At 38.4% G+C, this 21,469-nt stretch overlaps 1 protein-coding gene across 5 annotated transcripts in view; it reads right to left on the reverse strand.

The window, feature by feature from the left end:
• The window catches only part of LOC137244666 (cilia- and flagella-associated protein 61-like), a 76,241-nt gene that overhangs the window by 36,254 nt on the left and 18,518 nt on the right, over positions 1-21,469 (reverse strand). For all 5 annotated transcript variants that reach the window (XM_067774006.1, XM_067774004.1, XM_067774005.1 and 2 more), the window contains exons 4-12: positions 21,297-21,441; positions 20,415-20,560; positions 20,033-20,143; positions 19,830-19,966; positions 19,459-19,751; positions 18,916-19,271; positions 18,647-18,839; positions 15,627-15,901; positions 14,788-15,018 (exon numbers count right to left, since the gene is read on the reverse strand). In XM_067774006.1, coding sequence (XP_067630107.1) covers positions 14,788-15,018; positions 15,627-15,901; positions 18,647-18,839; positions 18,916-19,271; positions 19,459-19,751; positions 19,830-19,966; positions 20,033-20,143; positions 20,415-20,560; positions 21,297-21,441 — 1,887 coding nt within the window. The remainder of the gene's footprint in view (positions 1-14,787; positions 15,019-15,626; positions 15,902-18,646; positions 18,840-18,915; positions 19,272-19,458; positions 19,752-19,829; positions 19,967-20,032; positions 20,144-20,414; positions 20,561-21,296; positions 21,442-21,469) is intronic.

Below are 21,469 nucleotides of genomic sequence, written 5' to 3' on the forward strand. Positions count from 1 at the left end.
CAAGTCATTTAGAAAACTTCATTGAGTACCAAAGACATAACCATAGTCGGTCCTGTACCAGGGAAATAAGAGGACAGCAAGTTTGCCGATTTGGTATCCCATATCCGCCCATGCCTTCCACCCAAATATTATTGCCACTTCCAGATGATATTGAAAATTTAGAAACATATAGGGAAAACTATTCAAAGATTCAAAATCTCTTAAATGCTAATTTAACATCTTCAGATATTTCCTGTTTAAATGATTTTGAGGCTTTTCTCTCTGATACGAGAATAAATTTGTCTTTCGATGTATATTTACTTGCTCTCAGATCAAGTTTAACCAAACCTAAAGTTTTTCTTAAAAGAAAGTTCCAAGGCCGCTCAATTAATGCTTATAACCCCGTTATCTTAGAACTACATAGGGCCAATATGGATATTCAGTTCATATTGGATGCATACGCTTGCTGTTCCTACATAATAAATTATATAAATAAGTCAAATAGGGGTATCTCTATGCTTTTAAATGAGGCAATGATAGAAGTTAATGCAGGAAACTACACTGTCAAGCAGAAACTTCAGCATATAGGTCACAAATTTATTTCCGGAACAGAAATTTCCGCCCAAGAGGCAGTTTATTGCTGCATTGGTCTTCATCTTTCGGAAGCTAGCAATGCAGAAATATTTATTAATACCTCTCGACCTGAAGAACGAGTGCGAATAGTGAAACCCAGGGCATAACTTCAGAATCTTTCTGAAGGTTCTACCGATATTTTTGTGGCGGATTTGTTAGAGCATTATGCTGAAAGACCTTCTCTTCTCGAGAATGTTTGTCTAGCTGATTTCGCAGCTATGTTTACATTTGTAAAATCAGCTAGAACGGCACAAGGTGACTCCGATAATGAAGAAGATATAGAAGACGATAATTCTTTAGTTAGACGAGTAGCAATTCCATTGAGGGATGGTAGTGGTTATGTAAGGAAACGTACCAGACCGTGTGTAGTTCGGTCAAGAAGGTTTAGTCCAGACACTGCCAGAGATGATTATTTCAGAGAAATGGTGATGCTCTACCAACCGCGGCGGGATGAACAACGGGATATTATAGATAATAATGAGCAAACCTGCGTAGAAAATCGAGTTCCTATAGAGGAAAATCGAAAAAAATATGACGTGTTTGAACAGAGGGAGCTCGAAAATGTTCTGAATAGATTAAGGGAGGAGGAAGTTTTCATACCAGCTGAAATGGATAGGCCGGATATTGTTGACAATGAATTCAGGGTCCTGGCCCTTCCCGAAATAAACCCTGATATAAATTTATTAAACCTTCACGATAGTGATCCCGAAATAAATGAGAATGACTCCAATGGCACTCATAGGCTCATTAAACTTCCTCCCTTAGTTCCCGTTGAGGACCTGCTTGCATCCGTTCGGATGCTGAATATGAGGCAGAGAATGTACTTAACTCATTTGCTACACAATTTCAAAAAGGATCAGCCATTTTATGACTTTGTAGGTGGTGGGGCAGGCGTTGGAAAAAGCCGGCTTATATCATCAATATATCAGACTCTCAATTACCGTTTTAATTGCATACCTGGATCAAATCCAAGCTCTTTGAAGGTACTTCTTTGTGCTCCTACGGGAAAAGCAGCTTTTGGGATAGGCGGCTTGACACTGCATTCTATATTTTCACTACCTGTGAATCAGTCCAATAGAGAACTCCGGCCGCTTAGCAACGATATTATCAACTCAATGTATACTAGACTATGTGATTTGAAGTTGATAATTATAGATGAAATTTCAATGGTTGGCGCTCGAATATTTAGCTTTATTGACGCCAGACTAAAGCAGATTTTCAGAAGTAATATTCCATTTGATGGTATACCTGTTATTGTTTTTGGAGACTTGAAACATTTGTCTCCTGTAGGCGATAGATGGATTTTTTCACCAAATCCGAGCGATAATTACAGCGTCTTAGTCGGTTCGCCATTATGGGAGCTCTTTAAATATTATGAATTGAATGAAATAATGAGACAGCGTGGAGATCAACCGTTTGCTATTGCTTTGAATAATATGGCCTCCGGGACTATGACCAGCAATGACATATCTTTGATTGCAAGTAGGGTCGTTAACTCTGACCAGGTTCCTGAAGAAGCAATTCACTTATTTTGGTCAAATGAGGAATCTGCCAACTATAATGCCCTTAAATTGGGTCAAATTCCTTCTACAGCAATTTTCTCAACTGCGTAAGATGTCGTTAAAGGAATTGCCGTTAGTGGCCAAAATGCTAATATCTTAGAACGGGTCAAGTTATTCAAAACTTCGGAAACGCAGGGTCTTATGTATAGCTTAACACTAAAAACCACGGCCAAATATATGATGACAGTGAATATCAACACAGGCGACGGTTTGGCCAATGGTGCAACTGGCCAGCTTATGCAGATAGATTTAGATTCATCAGTTCCAATAACATTGTGGATAAAATTTTTGGAGCCTTCTGTTGGTTTGATGGCTAGATCGAAAAAGACCCATCCCAACGAACCTTCGTGGACACCCATTGATAAGACTGTTAGAGCATTTCAGTATAAAAGAAATGAGCAGATAACAATTGAAAGAAACCAGTTTCCAATTGTCCCCGCTGAGGGAATAACAATTCACAAAAGTTAGGGTGCTACGTATAACAAAGTGGTTGTTCACACCCGACCTAGAATGCCTAGATCATCTTTATAAGTAGCCTGCAGTCGAGCTACTAGTGCTGATGGTCTATTTATATTAGGTAACTTCATTCCACCAAATCCCTTTTGTGAATCTGATCCTGTTTTTAGGCAGTTGACTGATTTGACCACAACAAAAGCTTTGGCCCCAACATTCAACTTTATGCTTTCTCGAACATCGAGCCTTCAAATTATATTTCATAACGTCCAGAGTCTTCATGCCCACATAAATGATATAAATAATGACATCTTGATGCTATCTTCGGATATCCTGTGCTTTGTCGAGACATGGAGTTATCCATCTGAACACTTTGAAATTCCTGGGTTTATTTCACTAAATGCTTTACGTATAGACAGCACCGAAACGGAAAACAGAAATAAGCGAGGCGTTGTAGTGTATGCGAGACCTAACATTGCTTCCGCAATCGAATTATGTAAGGTGAAAAAAATTTGCTCTGGTCGCAAGGTTTTAGAAATCGTTGTATTCAAATGCAAAGATTATCACATATTGGTGCTTTATAGGAATTCCACATTTCATATCAGGCATTTTGAATCAGAACTGCGAGAAATTCTCACGACAGATCTGCATGAAAAAAATTTCTTAATTTTGGGTGACTTTAATCTATGCCTTAAGTCTGGAGATAATATAATTCAACATCTGCTGAGAGATAATAACTTTAATTCACTGCTAGACCCCCAGTATTTCACCACACCTGCAGGTACACAAATTGACTGGGCATTTTCAAATATTAATACAACCCATGTTAAAGCTACCACTTATGAAACGGTATATAGCTACCACGATAGCATATGCGCCTCTTTTTATGAAAATAGTGAAACTAACTAAGATAGATTAAGATATTTATATACTGGAGCTAATTCGGTACATATTTTTCTGATTCTTAAGATTTATTATATTATCAATATTATTAATTTACACAAATAAGAGAAGCCTTAGTTTTAAGTAAATATAAACTTTTTAATCGAAATTAAAGCTTTAAGTGTATTGTATTGAAAATAAAAAAATAAAAAATGTACTAACTAGTGATTACAACATACAAAAGGTTGACTTTCATAATAAGATTTAATAAACATCGCAGTGATGAAATTAGCATGTGTGCTGACTTACATACATAAATTGGTCCAAATGTTTCTTTTCTTTGCAGGTCATCTAATACATCAAGGTTAATCATTATATATACACATGAACCTCGACTGCTTTCAGAGGTAAAATATTTTCTGTTCCTATTAATAAGGAAGGGAAGGTCTAGTTGTGATTCGACTTTTTTTCCATTTTAATATTGTGTAATGTAATTTCATTGTTCAATATCAATAAAATTTTGAATTTTTTAATGAGTATAGTTTTTATCCGACTCATTACTAACTCTCAAACTTTCTTTAGTCGGCAATTTAAAGTTTTTATGAAGCTTTTATCTATATTTCGTCTTTAAATTGCACCCATATCAAATCTGTGAAAAACGCAGTTTCGACACTGTGGATATCAATCAAAAGGTATTGAAGAGGTTATCAATATGGGAGGGTTATTATTTCAAAAACCCACTTAGGTTTGGGGATATTGGCCTACATTTTTACCATAGAATAGGCGTTTGACACTTATTGTATTGGCGGGGATATAAATATGTGTTGTTATTACTTTCAATAAATCATTTTGCTTGAGCAGGGGATTTAGGATGGAACAAATAATTACAAAAAAGTGGGCAGGATAATTAACGAAAATTCCAACTTTTACTAGAAATAGCCTATTACCTGCATCTACGCACTTTTACAAAATCTTTTATATAAAAGTAGGCGATTTAGCCGATTTAGTAGATTTTTACTGAAAATATTTCCTGTTAAAAGGCATACATGTGCACCAAATTTTTCGTCGAGCTATGGCTCCAGAAACATTGGGAAATGCATTATAAAAAGGGGGCAGTGTCACGTCCATTTTTCAAGATTTAAATTTTGTCTCATTTCTTCTTATATTGACTATTTTTCGCTAAGATTAAACATATTATTTTTGCCTACGACCCTTTTTAAAGTCATTTATATAAAAGTGGGCGTGGTCTTTAACCAATCTTATCCATTTTTACTAGAAATATTTCCTCCTATTAGGAAAATATGCGTACCCAATTTTGTTAGGATATGTTTATTTTTCTTCGAGTTATGGCTCCTGAAAAATTGAAAAGTGCTTAGACAAAAAAGGAGCGATGTCACACCCATTTTCTAAAATTTTAGTGTTTTCCAATTTAATGTAATAATTCAATTTAGAAAGTCAAATGTTATTGATATAAAGCTCTCTTTCGCTAAGATATAGCTTATTATTTTCGTCGACCCTTTTAAAAATCTTTTATATAAAAGTGGGCGTGATCCTTAACCGATTTTGTTAATTTTTTTTTCAAAGCATTCCTTATAGTAAAGGCAATTTCTCTGCCGAATTTTGTTATGATAGGTGATTTCAGATTTATGATTAATAACCAACCGTTATCCACTCAAAGTTATAATACCCTGTGTACAAGTACAGCTGGGTATAAAAAGTATTTTTAAAGGGAGTTCGCCTTAGTTCTCTAGGTGGACGCCTTTTCGAGATATCGCCATTAAGGTGGTCAAGGGCTGACTCTATAATATGTTTGTATGATATGGGTATCAAATGAAAGGTGTTAATTAGTATTTTAAAAGGGAGTGGGCCTTAGTTCTATAGGTGGACGCCTTTTCGTGATATCGCCATAAAGGCGCACCAGGGGTGACTCTAGAATGTGTTTGTACGATATGGGTATCAAATTAAAGGAATAAAGGTTTTTAAAAGGGAGTGGCCCTTAGTTGTATATGTGAAGGCGTTTTCGAAATATTGACCAAAATGTGGACCAGGGTGACCCAGAACATCATCTGTAGGGTACCGCTAATTTATTTATATATGCAATACCACGAATAGTATTCCTGCCAAGATTCCAAGGGCTTTTGATTTCGCCCTGCAGGAATTTTTCATTTTCTTCTACTTAATATGGTAGGTGTCACACCCATTTTACAAAGGTTTTTTTCTAAAGTTATATTTTACGTCAATAAAACAATGCAATTACTATGTTTCATCCCTTTTTTCGTATCTGGTATAGAAGTATGGCATTTTTTTCATTTTTCCTAATTTTCGATATCGAAAAAGTGGGCGTGGTCATAGTCGGATTTCCGCCATTTTTTATACCAATACAAAGTGAGTTCAGATAATTATGTGAACTGAGTTTAGTAAAGATATATCGATTTTTGCTCAAGTTATCGTGTTAACGGCCGAGCGGAAGGACAGACGGTCGACTGTGTATAAAAACTGGGCGTGACTTCAACCGATTTCGCCCTTTTTCACAGAAGACAATTATCGTCCTAGAGTCTAAGCCCCTACCAAATTTCACATGGATTGGTAAATTTTTGTTCGACTTATGGCGTTAAAAGTATCCTAGACAAATGAAAGGAAAAAGGGCGGAGCCACGCCCATTTTGAAATTTTCTTTTATTTTTGTATTTTCTTGCACCATATCATTACTGGAGTTGAATGTTGACATAATTTACTTATATACTGTAAAGATATTAAATTTTTTGTTAAAATTTGACTTTAAAAAAAAATTTTTTAAAAAGTGGGCGTGGTCATTCTCCGATTTTGCTAATTTTTATTAAGCATACATGTAGTAATAGTAGTAACGTTCCTGCCAAATTTCATCATGATATCTTCAACGACTGCCAAATTACAGCTTGCTAAACTTTTAAATTACCTTCTTTTAAAAGTGGGCGGTGCCACGCCCATTGTCCAAAAATTTACAAATTTTCTATTCTGCGTCATTATTTCTACTCACCTACCAAGTTTCATCGCTTTATCCGTCTTTGGTAATGAATTATCGCACTTTTTCGGTTTTTCGAAATTTTCGATATCGAAAAAGTGGGCGTGGTTATAGTCCGATATTGTTCATTTTAAATAGCGATCTGAGATGAGTGCCCAGGAACATACATACCAAATTTCATCAAGATACCTCAAAATTTACTCAAGTTATCGTGTTAAAGGACGGACGGACGGACGGACATGGCTCCATCAAATTTTTTTTCGATACTGATGATTTTGATATATGGAAGCCTATATCTATCTCGATTCCTTTATACATGTACAACCAACCGTTATCCAATCAAAGTTTATATACTCTGTGACATAGATTAGATTGATACGAATCTTTTGCTTACGCTCTCATATTTTCGCTCTCACGAGGGATTTATCTTCTAGTTGTTGCTGGCAACAATCACAGATAAATCCCTCGCGCCAGCTGAAGCGGGTGCCAGAACAAAAAATGTGCCAACCAAAACGAAAAACGTGCCAAAAATTTTGGTACACTTTAGTTTGATCTACAACTGTAGAATAGCGTTCAAAAATTATGGAAAAAAGGATTAAAATATGTACTTGTTTTAGTGTAAGTATTATTAGCTCGAAGGCGGAGGGTAAATATTATTTTCCATTCAAAAGTTATCACTAAAAATAGGTTTTGTAAATATGAACTTCCGATGCAACCAGTCCATTTTGATCACAGAACCTGGAACGCCAGACATGTAGGATAAGCCCTATCCATTAAATAATGTTAACTATTATATCATAGGTCCGATTTACTGCAATTTCAAAAGAATATATGGTTTCCACTGCGAGTTAAATGCGTTACATTATTTGACTAATTAATTTAATCGAAATGTAAATTTTACTTAGATTTGTTTATATTTAACTCTAACTAGTCGTATTATTGTAAAATAACTTTAAGGAAATAAATATTTTACGACTATCATTTTATTAAATGATTGAAACTATAATCGCCGAAATGTATGTCAAAAATCCCCATTTTCAGATCTATTCATTTTTGTTTGGAGTGGCATCATTGATAAATGTTATAAAAAATGTGCATTTTGACAGCGCTCTCTCGAAACAAAGAGTTGCAAATCCATTCATCTATGCTCTGTGAGCTCTGCTCAACTGAGTATAAAAAACGACCGAATAAGAGAATGTTACGCATGAAAGGACAGACTACAAAGCACAAACAAGGCGTGAGGCAACTCACAGCGTATACCCACAAGCGGCATTCAACCAACGCAGGATGATCAGTTCGATGTTAACTTGCTGTTGCTGTAAGTAAATTACGGCGAAATACCTTAAAGCGTGAAGTTGTGCTACTATTATAACTTGCGAATATATCGAATCATTGTAGACAGTACTTGCGGACATATTATTCAACAAATCGTGATACGAAACCATAGAATACCTTTTCAAAATTCAGGGGCTCGAGCGAAATAAACGACCAACCTGAAAGATGTCACCAAAGAGTTCAGTTCCTAAGGCCAATTTCGATATTACAAGTTATTGACCAAAAGCTTGTCCCTTTGAGGCCCTAAGGCTGTTTCTACAATATAAGTATGAAACAAAAGACGCTATAGAGTACTGCAGTGCGTAGTGTTTACCTATTGGACTCCTCAACCCGTATCGAAGATATCGAATAAAAGGTCGGCCCGATAAATAAACCTGTTTCTACGACACTTTTAAGACCAGTGTTTTACCACTGCATGGTAATAATAGCCGTGTTTTTTAACACGCGTATATCCGTTTACGCTTAAACTTTATATTGACTGCTAAGGGACAAACTATAAATACACCTCTGAAATTGCTGCGCATAAATTTTGTCCTACTAAATTTCAATACGCATTATACTCAGATGTAACTGAAATATGTGTCTTTGTGTCACCCTCTACACTAATTCTATGTATTCTATGTGTGTCCACAATTCATCGCAACTGATTCAGCTATATGTTATACCCTATGGCCATCAGAGCGTTGCGTCTCCGCTTTTCGGTACACCGTGTTGCTGTAGCTAGTTGTTTAACCACAGCCGCTAGATGGGTCTCCTAAGCATTATCTAAGCGAAGATAGGCGTTTTTTAACACGCGCAAACGAAACGTATACGCGCGTGTTAAAAAACACGGCTAATAATAATTTCAAGGTAAACTCCTTTGGGAATTTTTGACGGAAACCTAAATTTTTTGAAGTCTAATTGTTTGTATTCCATACGACTAATCTTGCCATATTTAATTTGAATAAAAATAAAATAAAAACAGTTTAAGCACTTCCTTTATATAAATGGACAAAAATCAGCGAAAAATGTCTCCTTATATAAGGACATATTCTTGCTAAACTTTGATTTTTAAATTTTGACATAGAAATTGCAAAAATATTTATGAGGAGTAAAAATATAAAAGTGGAGCGCACATTACTTGGATTGGAAAGTTGGTAGGAAAGGAGATATTATTAGTCAATCAATTGTGCTATATTTATATTGTCACGGATATTAGCATCACTAAGCTATACCCTCACTAAGGCGATGCTAAGGCCATGCTAAGCGGTGTTTACGTCAATAATGAAATCATGTATACACATATATAAGGCAGCCGAGAGATGTCACACACAGATGTATTTACTTATGTATTTACTTATACACCTATGTGTGTGCGAGAGACTGTAAACTACAAACTCACATACATCTGAGAGACGCTGAAAAGTAGAAAATTGTAAACAAGTAGAAATTATATGAGAACTATAAACACTCGAAATAGTTGGTAAGTTCTGGAAATAAAAGAGCCTAGATATATGCAGCGTAAAGTATAAAAGCGGCACAAGCGAGTAAAAAGTAATTCAGTTTGAGTTGAGCTATCAATCAGCAATCAGTTTGATTAAGCACGCGATCTGGCGTCCAATAGTAGAGTTTCATTTGAGTTATCAATCAGTTTGGTTATTAAGCCAGCGAGTAGCAAAGTATAAGTGTTATTGTGAAGTACTTTAATAAAGGCCATTTTTCCATCATTCAATATTGGAGTTATTTATTCAACAGTTTAGCGATACGAACTTAGCGGAGGATTGCAAATAAGAGGATTTGCAGCAAATTCGTTACAATTGGTGTCAGAAGAGGAATTGTTGAATAAATTCCGAAGACTTCGAATAAACTTGGACATGCCAAAGTTGAGTGAATTGACGATCCAGCAACTGAAGGAGGAGTTGGAAGTCCGTGGAGTGGCTACTTTTGGCGATAAATCCCAGCTACAAAAACGACTAAATGTAGCTATGGTATTTGAAGGAATCTACAATGCTGAGGAGTATGACTTTCATTATGATAGCGACAAAACAACAACAAAAATGGAAGAAAAAAACGAAACACCGCAGACAGTGACGAACACAGTATCTGTACAAACATCGGCAATAGCATCTCAGCTGGAGTCACAGGAGGCACGCATTTCCGAAATGGCGTCGCAAATGTCATCTCAATTGGAAGAACAGAGGACATATATGTCATCTCATTTGGAAGCGCAAGAGGCACGTATATCTGGAATGTCGACAAACATTTCGAAACAGGTATCATCGCAGCTCTTTGCGAAACTGGACGAGCAGGATGCAAAAATTTTACAACTCGAGGACAAAATTGATGCCGAGATAGAAGCGTTGAAAGGTCTTATGCAACAGTTACAACTAAATCGCTCAGCTGTTCCAGCGAGCAATCTGAAGATAAAAACTCCATCTTTTGACGGCTCTGTTCCTTTCGAGGTATTCAAGCTTCAATTTGAGAAGACGTCAGCAGTGAACAACTGGAATGCTGAAGATAAAGTGGCTGCTCTATTCGTAGCATTGAAGGGGCCAGCAGCCGAAATCCTACAGACGATTCCCGAAGAAGAGCGGAACAACTATGAAGCATTGATGGCCGCTGTCGAGAGACGTTATAAAAGCGAGCATAGAAAACAGATATACCAAATTGAGTTGCAAAACCGTTACCAAAAAGCAAACGAGACGTTACAGAAGTTTGGTTCGGATGTTGAAAGGTTGGCTCATCTTGCAAATGCGGACGCACCCGTGGAATACACAGAAAGGGTAAAGATTCAGAGCTTTATTAACGGCATACGGGACGTCGAAACGAAGCGAGCCACATACGCGAACCCAAAGTCAACATTTGCTGAAACGGTATCCTATGCACTGACTCAGGAAACAGCGTCACTTTTGAGTAAGCCCGCATACAAAGCTCATCGCGTGGAAGTGGAAAGGCCCGATTGGGTAGACACAATTTTGGAAGCACTGAAGGGATTACAACAAAATAATGCCGGAGTTATGAAGTGTTTGAAGTGCGGTAATCCAAGTCACATTGCACGTCATTGCAGAACCGGTCATGGTAGTTCCAACTTGGCTGGTCGTAAACGCAAAGCTGGAGGAGATAAACAAGAGCGAGTCAAATGTAAAAATCGAGGACTTGCCCCATCTATGGAATGTCGTGTGATACCTATCTCGCAAACTGGAAGGAAATCGAGCAGTCTTACCGTCAAAGGAAATGTAGATGGCAAGGAGCGTGTACTGACTGTAGATACGGGCGCATCTCATTCATTGATCCGATCTGATTTGGTCAACAGGAAAGTAAAGCCATTACCTGGAGCAAGATTGCGTACGATTACTGGCGAGTATAACCAAGTCCAGGGAGAAGTGGTATGTGAGGTCTTAATTGGGGAGGTCATGGTTCTTCACAAATTCGTTGTGGCAGAAATCGTTGATGAAGTCATATTGGGAGTGGATTTCCTATTTGACTCTGACATCAGGATCGACATGCAGAAAAGGATTATGCATTATAAGTACCAGGATGTGCCAATTAACTTCAGTTTGGAAAAAGGTTTCAGCAGTAATCGAGTACTGGTGGAGAAAAGTCGACAAAGGCCACGAAAGTCAAAGGTAAAGGTTGATGAAACGAATGGGCCAAACAAAGCGAAATCAAAAGTACCTGCGAGAAAAACACCGGCATTCACAAACCCTAATGGACGCACTAAAACGACTGCAAGAATTTTGCAGGAAGTATGCAAGGGTGGTTTCAAGCCATCGCGCACTTCTGTTGGGAAACGGCGGAAGGATACTGTCAAGCCAATCCGTCAAGCGCAAGCTCTGCGAAGTAGTTCATTGGTCAAACAACATAGTGCGAGGGAACGACTAAGGATAATGAGTAGTAAGATCAAACGCAGGTACAATGAGAACAATAAATCGGAAGGGTTCTTGGAGGGAGACTTGGTACTGTTAAACAACCCTCACGGGCGGAAAAGTGTTCCAGCCAAATTTCGGTGCATTTGGGAAGGTCCGTACAAAGTTGTAAAAAGGATCAGTGATGCCATCTACCGCATACAAACAATTGGGAAACCACGAAATAGAAGGGTGGTTCATTTGGAGAGATTAGCAGCCTTTAGATCGAGAGATTTGTCTGATCGGGACGATTAGACTTAGGTGGAGGGCAGTGTCACGGATATTAGCATCACTAAGCTATACCATCACTAAGGCCATGCTAAGCGGTGTTTACGTCAATAATCAAATCATGTATACACATATATAAGGCAGTCGAGAGATGTCACACACAGATGCATTTACTTATACGCCTATGTGTGTGCGAGAGACTGTAAACTACAAACTCACATACATCTGAGAGACGCTGGAAAGTAGAAAATTGTAAACAAGTAGAAATTATATGAGAACTATAAATACTCGAAATAGTTGGTAAGTTCTGGAAATAGAAGAGCCTAGATGTATGCAGCGTAAACTATAAAAGCGGCACAAGCGAGTAAAAAGTAATTCAGTTTGAGTTGAGCTATCAATCAGTTTGATTAAGCACGCGATCTGGCGGCCAATAGTAGAGTTTCATTTGAGTTATCAATCAGTTTGGTTATTAAGCCAGCGAGTAGCAAAGTATAAGTGTTATTGTGAAGTACTTTAATAAAGGCCATTTTTCCATCATTCAATATTGGAGTTATTTATTCAACAGTTTAGCGATACGAACTTAGCAGAGGATTGCAAATAAGAGGATTTGCAGCAAATTCGTTACAATATTTTTACTTCTCATAAATATTTTTGCAATTTCTATGTCAAAATTTTAAAATCAAAGTTTAGCAAGAATATGCTCACTGATTTTTGTCCATTTATATAAAAGAAGTGCTTACAATTTTTTTATTTTATTTTTATTTTCTCCTTTTCTTACATTTTCTCGGTGTCTTAACCTATCTATTAAATTTTACGCTTGTAGCTCAATGAGAAATTACATAAAAATCAATCCCAAAATTCGCTCCGTTACGTTTGATTTTTCTAAATATCTCAGTCCGTGCGCCCCCTAGCGAAACTTTTTGTATCGTGTCATCCGCTATCATCGATCTCTGAATTAAGCTCTAAATTTTTAGCCTCTAGTTCATCGAGAAGTTTCTTAAAACCCGGTTTCAAATTTCCAAATTATTATCTAATTTTTTCGATCCGTGCGCCACCTCACGGAATTTTTGCTCCTTTTGTTCCTTTGTCACGGTGTCTTAAACTGTCTCTGAGGTTTCATGTTTGTAGCTCAATGAGAAGTTACTTTAAAATCGATCTCAAAACACAAAACTTCCGAATTGTTATCTAAATATTTCGATCCGTGTGCCACCTAACGGAGTTTTTTACTCCTTTTCTTAAATTTTCTCGGGGTCTTATCCTATCTGTGAAGTTTTGCAGTTGTAGCTCAATGAGAACTTACATAAAAATCAATCCCAAAATTCCCTCCGTTTCGTACGATTTTTCTAAATATCTCATACCGTGCGCCCCCTAGTGAATCTTTCTGTATCGTGTCATCGACCTCTGAATTAAAATTTCAACCCTCTAGCTCATCGAGAAGTTACTTAAAAGCTGTTTGAAAATTTTCAAATTCTTATCTAATTATTTCGAACCGTGCGCCCCCTAACGGATCTTTTTTTTCCTTCCGGGTTCTGATAGAAACACTTTCTTAGCCGGAGCGTTGTCTTTCATTAGCATAACATGGCCTAGCCAGCGTAGCCGCTGCGCTTTAATTCGCTGGACTATGTTGATGTCTGCGTAAAGCTCGTACACCTCATCATTAAACCTTCTTCGTAACTAGCCGTCGCCAACGCGTAGAGGTCCGTAATTCTTTCGAAGAACTTTTCTCTCGAACACTCCTAGAGCCGCTTCATCTGATGTTGTCATGGTCCATGCTTCTGTACCACATAGTAGGACGGGTACGACAAGCGACTTGTAGAGAATGATTTTCGTTTGCAGAGAAAGGACTTTACTTTTCAATTGCCTACCTAGCATTTATTGGCAAGAGTGATTATTCGTTGGTTTTCAAAGCTGATATTGTTGTTTGTGTTAATACTGGTGCCCAAATAAACGAAGTCTTTTACTATTTCGAAATTATGGCTGCCAAAAGTGGCGTAGTTGCCAAGGCGCAAATGCACTGAGTCTTTGCTTGATGACAGCAGGTATTTTGTTTTGTCCTCATTCATCGTCAAACCCATCTTTTCCGCTTCTCTTTCTAGTTTGAATTAGGCAGAATGACGATATAAATGTCGTCAGCATACGCCAGTAGTTACACGGTTTCATAGGATGGTGTTCCATAGCGCAAAAAAATATTCAGCTTGTATTATTTTATCCAGCATCAAATTGAAGAAACTGCACGATAGGAGCTCACCTTCTCTAAGACCTCGTTTAGCTTCGAATGGCTCGGAAAGGTCCTTCCCAATTATGACTGAGCTGATGGTGTTGCTCGGCGTCATTTTGCACAGCCGTAAAAGTTTTGCGGCGAAACCACATTCACACATAGCGGCATATAGGTAGCTCCTTTTCGTGCTGTCGATGACGGCTTTAAAATCGACGAAGAGTTGATGTGTGTCAATTCTTTTTTTCGGTGGTTTTCCAAGATTTAGCGCTCTGGTCCATGGAAGATTTACCAGGTTCGAAGCCGCACTGATAAGTTTCAATCAGCCGATTCACGGTGGGCTTCAGTCTCTCGCACGAGATGCTTGATAAGACTTTATATGCGATATTAAGGAGACTGATTCCGCGATAGTTGGCGCAGTTTGCAGGATCCCCCTCCTTGTGGGCTGGGCATAGAATTATCATTAAGCAAAGTTTTTTCGGAAACTGACTTATGTGATCTTCGGCTTCGACTTTCTCAACGTGCGTTCGCTCTACTTGACTTTGTGGGCCATTTGTGGACAAGGAAGTCTGTAGTCTTTCAGAGTAATATAATAAATATCTTAAGGCTCCCTTACCTTTTAATTTCCTCCACGCTCGAACTGACAAAAGAGAAAAATTTACGAAAATCCATACAACGCGTGGTATCCCGCACATAACTATGACTATTTTCAAAATTAATATAACAATCGTCCTGATTATCACATACACCGCATCTAAAATTACTGTCATACGCCCCTTCTAGCAGTCCAACCGCTGCAATGACGATAACACGGAGTCGTGGCAGGCAACAATGGCCTTTTCTGACGCTGAGAAATTCCAATGAGAAAAAAAATATATCAAACTATTAATATTAACATTGTTATTGATATTAGAGAAAAATTACAAAGTTTACAAACGGCGATGGTTACTAGGACTTTCTTGCTGAATTTCACTTCTTCATCAGCTAGCTTTTCGGGAGCTGAGTATGGAACTTGAAATCTCCAACATTCATACTTTATATACTAGTGTAAATCAGATGCCTTTAATCACTCAGCCATATGAATTTCCCGTTGCTCGCTTTGCAATTGGCCTCTAAGTATTGCCTATTTTTGCTATTCCTTTATACACCATTGGGTACATACTAATTTTATACTTTTTTAATCCTAATTGTGTGGAATAATTATATGCGCACCCTCCAGAGCCTTTACAGTAGTATAAATTATGAATGTTGGGGATTTTAAGTTCAATACTCAGATCCCGAAAAGCTAGCTGATGAAGGAGTGAAATTCAGAAACATGACCTAGTAACCATAGCCGTTTGTAAACTTTGTAATTTTTCTCTATTATCAATAACAAAAACAATTATATAAAGCAATATGAGCATGTCTCGCTAATTAAATACATATATTCATATTAACGTTTGTATTAAATTTTACCTTGAATTTGTAAAGTTGAAAAGAAGTTTACGGAGAAGAGCGCGCGTCAAATTATTGAAGCCAATTATTATGATGGGATCAGAATTACCGAATGTTTTCGATGGCAATAAGTTGTGATAATAGATGCTATAGGTTATATTTTCGTCAACTTGGAGGTCTTCAATGGCGGCGGGTGGAGGTTTCGTGTAGTCCTTACGGTGTATTTGTGCAATGTGGCGGGGTTCAATGGGCTGCATTTGTTTGACCAAATCATTGGCAAGTGGTTTTAACTCGCTCTACAAAAATAGATTGTATTTTGAGCAAAGCTGGGCGCTAAGGATGATGGCATCCTCAACCTCCTTGGCGGTGATGGTAATTGGGGACGCGTTGTATTTATGCTTGTGTGCGCGTCTGTTGGCCCGCCGTCTAACTTTGTCCACCGTAAAATGCATTACATATTGCCGGCAGAAAGCGTTCCCACATTTTTTCGCACCCGACAGCACTTTATCGCCAAAGGCGATGAAAATTTTTCATTGTGCTTAGACGGATTCGATAGGGACTTGACGGTGGACCAAAGCTTACCTACACCGGCAGAGAGGCAGTTTCTTCAATCCTTCTGTAATCTCAGACTTGTGTTGCCACAATTAAGGGATGCGGCCAACCTTTTCAACTGGGAGCTCCTCATGGAACTTGGGGGTGGAGAGGGAGGGGATGGCCTGCAGGCTTAATGTGGCCACATAAATCGTTCCCGAGATGGTCGGGCTAGCACCTTAATGGTGCTGTGGTACCGGAGCGTACCGGATCTGTATCACGCAAAGGACCATCACATCGATAACACTCCCCAAAACCTTCGGGGAGCAACCTTATCGCTACAACAACAACAACCGGCAGAGAGGTTACAACCGCTTAGGTGCTCCTCCCATTTCGCCCGCTTGTGTTCATCCACAAGCAATCTGATGCATTTGATTATATCCCTTATTTGGGGGTCGCCGGGATCGAGCTGTCTTATAAGGTCACGTTCTCTCGCTAAATTTGCGGCCTCCGCCGGAAAGTGAGGCCGAATTTAGGGAATTCTACCGACGGGAATGAAGCGAGCCGAGGCGAATTCAATGACCTTGCGGAAAGCACGTTCCCCTTGGCGAGCATCAGTCGGGATACGGAGGGCAGCAAAGCGGTTGTCTGTAAAGGATTTGTATCCATCCCACTTTCCTGTATTAAAGTTTATGAAAGTGCGGACCCGGAGTGAGTTCCAAAGCTTACCTACACCGGCAAAGAGGCAGTTTCTTCAATCCTTCTGTAATCTCAGACTTGTGTTGCCACAATTAAGGGATGCGGCCAACCTTTTCAAATGGGAGGTGTCGCACCGCACCGGCAGATAGGGCCCCAGCGGGTTAGGGGGTCAGAATATACCCGCGGTAGGTATGCCTGTCGTAAGAGGAGACTAAAATACCAGATTCAAGGGGCTGTGTAGCGCAACCCTTCAGGTTGCCAGCGCAAAATATAGCTTCTCCAAACCCAATTGTCAACCTCACCTATCCGCGGCGAATCCTGTTTCACTAACAGGCGAGGCTCTGGCGACCCCAAGCTCCTCATGGAACTTGGGGGTGGAGAGGGAGGGGATGGCCTGAAGGCTTAATGTGGCCACATAAATCGTTCCCGAAATGGTCGGGCTAGCACCTTAATGGTGCTGTGGTACCGGAGCGTACCGGATCTGTATCCGGCAAAGGCCCATCACATCGATAACACTCCCCAAAGCCTTCGGGGAGCAACCTTATCGCTACAACAACAACAACAACAACCGGCAGAGAGGTTACAACCGCTTAGGTGCTCCTCCCATTTCGCCCGCTTGTGTTCATCCACAAGCGATCTGATGCATTTGATTATATCCCTTATTTGGGGGTCGCCGGGATCGAGCTGTCTTATAAGGTCACGTTCTCCCGCTAAATTTGCGGCCTCCGCCGGAAAGTGAGGCCGAATTTCGGGAATTCTACCAGCGGGAATGAAGCGAGCCGAGGCGAATTCAATGACCTTGCGGAAAGCACGTTCCCCTTGGCGAGCATCAGTCGGGATACGGAAGGCAGCAAAGCGGTTGTCTGTAAAAGATTTGTGTCCATCCCGCTTTCCTGTATTGAAGTTTATGAAAGTGCGGACCCGGATTGGGTTCGATACCTTCCCGGAGCAAGAGAATGCAGAGCAGTTCCGCTGCAAGGGGCTGCTGGGAGGATGATAATTTGTGGTAGGGACGCAGCAAATTCAATGGGGTTACACTGAAATAACAGTCCTTGGTCGGGAAAAATCCCGAGTCCCTCCGGTACATAGAACCGACTGCCTTGGGAAGCTTTTAGTCTCAAGAGTTGTTTAGAAACAGTGGCTTAACTTGAGAATCATGGCGTTCTCAGCAAAATAAAATAATATTTTTTATATGAGTTTGCTTAGTTGTTGTAAAGTTTGTCCCCGGTTAACTCATATAAGTAGACAACATTTGGTTAATTCGTCGTAGTTCTATAAATAGAACGAAACCAACAACAAATACCAAGTTTCTCTGAAAACTGCCTTAAAAACATGCATAACTTCAACACATAACTACATACGAATTATGTGATGTGTAGAAGATAATATATGCGAAAGAAAGCAATTGGGAAAAACTTTACAACAACTAAGGCATGACGTAGCTGAATGCGTTTGTAACCATTTTCAACTATCGTAGGAGTGCGGGTTCGACTCCCACTCTCGGGAGAAAAGGCTTTGAAGAGATTTACAAGGTATAATCGAAACATCTGTCGCCTTGTCCGTCCTGATGTCACGTTGTTTAAATTTTTCCCAAATTATTAAATAAATTAAAATAATCTTTTATAAAGCAAACAATGCCGTTAATAATTATCTTTTGATGCTGTAACATGTAAGTTAAACATTGTAGACCACTAAAGGACCAGTGACAATATACAAATTGCAAAAGTTCATGGGCATGGCGTTATAGGCCACAGCGTCTCATACTGTACATTTGAATATAAACGTCGTTTCGTTTGGTTTTAAATACTTACCAATGTTGGTGCCAAGTAATAAAATTCCCAGTAACCCGTAGCGCAGGATATGTGGCGAAAAATTGCATCGGATTCCCACATGAAATTTGGATGTAATCTTAATAAAACAATTTCACCTGGAGTGCGTTTAAAACTCAACTCATTGAGCATAAAATAATATTTATATCCAAGCTCAACTTGTCTATAGAAGGGTCTGTAATATGAAAAAAAAGAATTATAAATTTTCTAATAAGATATCTGCATTTCCTCAAATTTAGCTGGAGTTTTACCGAATTATAACAAATCCTACAATGGTAGTTGATTCCATAGAACGCATCGAATCACCACAACGTATTGTTAAGAAATGATAGTCACTGTTTGGATTATCAAATACATCGGCTAATACGGCTTGCACGAGCCTAGTTTCAGCCATTGCTTCCGGCGATAAAATAATATGATGCGAGATTGTTACCGAGTAAGTTGAGGCACGTTTATTAAGCATAGCATTTGATTTTTCCAGTATTTTTTCAACATAGGCGACGTCCTCCGGCAATATATTCATAGCGCCCATGTACCCGAAAATTGTGCTCCGATTAATTATATAAACATTATCATCGATTTTAGAACCAGGACGTGGAACGAGACTCTAAATTGAAGAATTTAAAAATAAAATGTTAAGTTTCATAAGTTTATGTTTGTTGTCGAAAGCAAGGGGTTCAAGGGGTTGATAAACGCAATACATGACCATCAACATCGATAACACTCCAACCTCCTAGGAGTGTCTTTATCGCTACAACAACAACAACAACCACATCATCAAGATTCAAACTCACCACAAAAATGCCAAGCAACATTGCAACACTTCTCGATATTTGAACCTTATTCGGTATGGATATGATGCAGTAATCTCGCTCTGGATGTGCTGTGAAAGCAGTCGCTATTAGGCGAGATGCATATCGCATATCTGTAGTTTCATTCAATCCCAACAATTTTATGGCGAATACATTGGAATATGTATCAAATGGGAATTCACCATCTTCAGCGTGGTTATACGATTGTGGCACGTTGTATAGAATACGCAGACGCTTACGGAAGCCTACTTGGTAGTGTTCCGGACTAGCAAAATCTGCATAGAAAGTCATCAAAAAGTCGGAATGATTGAACAAAAAGTAGTGTAAATTCTAGCATTATAGTATGTACATACAAGTTTCTATCAGCTGCATTTTTCGTAGAAATTCTTCTCGCAAAAGAAAGTATTTATCATCCGTATCGCCTGCTCCGCAACCCATTTGCAGTTTGGCTTGTACTCCCGGACACGTAGGACGTGTGCATGTAAAATCTCTAATATAAAAAATGTATGATTACAGAAATCCAATTATCGTTTATTAATTTAAATATCTGATTTACTTTGTATGTCCCTTAAGAGTTTTGATAATTAGTCTCTCCAAATCTTCATCATATATTTCATTGACTACTTCTGGTGTGAAGAGTTTGTGGTAAGGCTTTTTCTCGATGCCGCTAAACAAAAAAGTTTATAATACAGATATGTATATAAATCGATAAAAAAATTAACTATTGCAAACCATAACCATACTGATACATAACCTCCCTCACCGACTTTATTTCTCCACTTAACTTTATAACAATTAGAATTTTGTCACTCAAATAAATAATTTTGGAATAAGTCGTTATCACAGCTGTGTTTTTAGTAAAACTGCCAGTGCATCACCGGTAGATCTTTGGTTTCCAATATGTCAAGGTACTTTTCGCTTTTACTTATCATACTTACGAAACTGTCATACGCTTCTCTAGATATGGTTTGTCGTGTGAAAATCGTATCATATTTCCATAGCCTTCACAATCGAAATTCTCCACCAGTGTTTGGATACTGACATCATCATTTAGCCAAATAAAACCGACCGTTTGATGTTGTAACTACATGAAAAAGCAAATACTTTGAAAATATAAAGTACTAGGATTTACAAACAAACAAAAATTATTGCAACATAGCTTGGATAAGGTCCCTAAATCAATTTCGAAGTCATCACTCAATACTCTTGAAACAGTCATAAATTATTAAGGCAAGCAATTGCGAAATAATCTATAGATGGTTCCGAAACGATCTCAAAATGATCCGAAATTATCCAGACAACAATCCCAAATAGCCTTTGATAGTTCTGAAATCATCTTGAAATAGTTTCGAAAGCAATCTCAAAATTATCATCCGGCTATAATTTTAAAGTATCTTAAAATTATGTTGAAAACAATCTCGAAATGGCTCCGAAAATAATTCCGAAATTATCTGCGAATAGTATCGAAAAAATTTCATAATGATTGCGATATTATTTCGGGAACAATTAAGAAACCGAAATCATTCAGTCTCGAAAAAAGCCTTAACACAATTCTTAAACGGTCCCATAATAGTCCTTAAATAGCCCCAGAAAAAGCTTTAAACACTCACTATCGCGAAAAGATTCCGAAATACCTAGTCCTTAAACGATTTCGAGTAGTGCCGAAACATAACTAAATAGTATTCCTGAAAATTACCTCAAAATAGTCCCGAAATTACCTCGATACCAATCCAAAAAGAAGCTGAAAACTCTCCCCGAATAGTCCAAAAATGATCCCAAAACTACAGGGAGGTCCTAGGTGAATGCCTTTCAATATTTACCTCGCATGCTATAAATGTATTGTGTGTATCATTTTCATCAATTTCTTTTTGCAGTTCTTCGGCTATGTAAAAATCGCCATATTCCTCTCGTAAATCTGGACGTTCCACGTCAATTACTTCTACGATGTCATCATTATCTTCGGGTCTAAAAAAATCAATTTATATTTAATACA

The sequence above is a fragment of the Eurosta solidaginis genome, chromosome 3 (assembly GCF_040869045.1).
Source record: "Eurosta solidaginis isolate ZX-2024a chromosome 3, ASM4086904v1, whole genome shotgun sequence".
NCBI classification, from domain to species: Eukaryota; Metazoa; Arthropoda; class Insecta; order Diptera; family Tephritidae; genus Eurosta; species Eurosta solidaginis.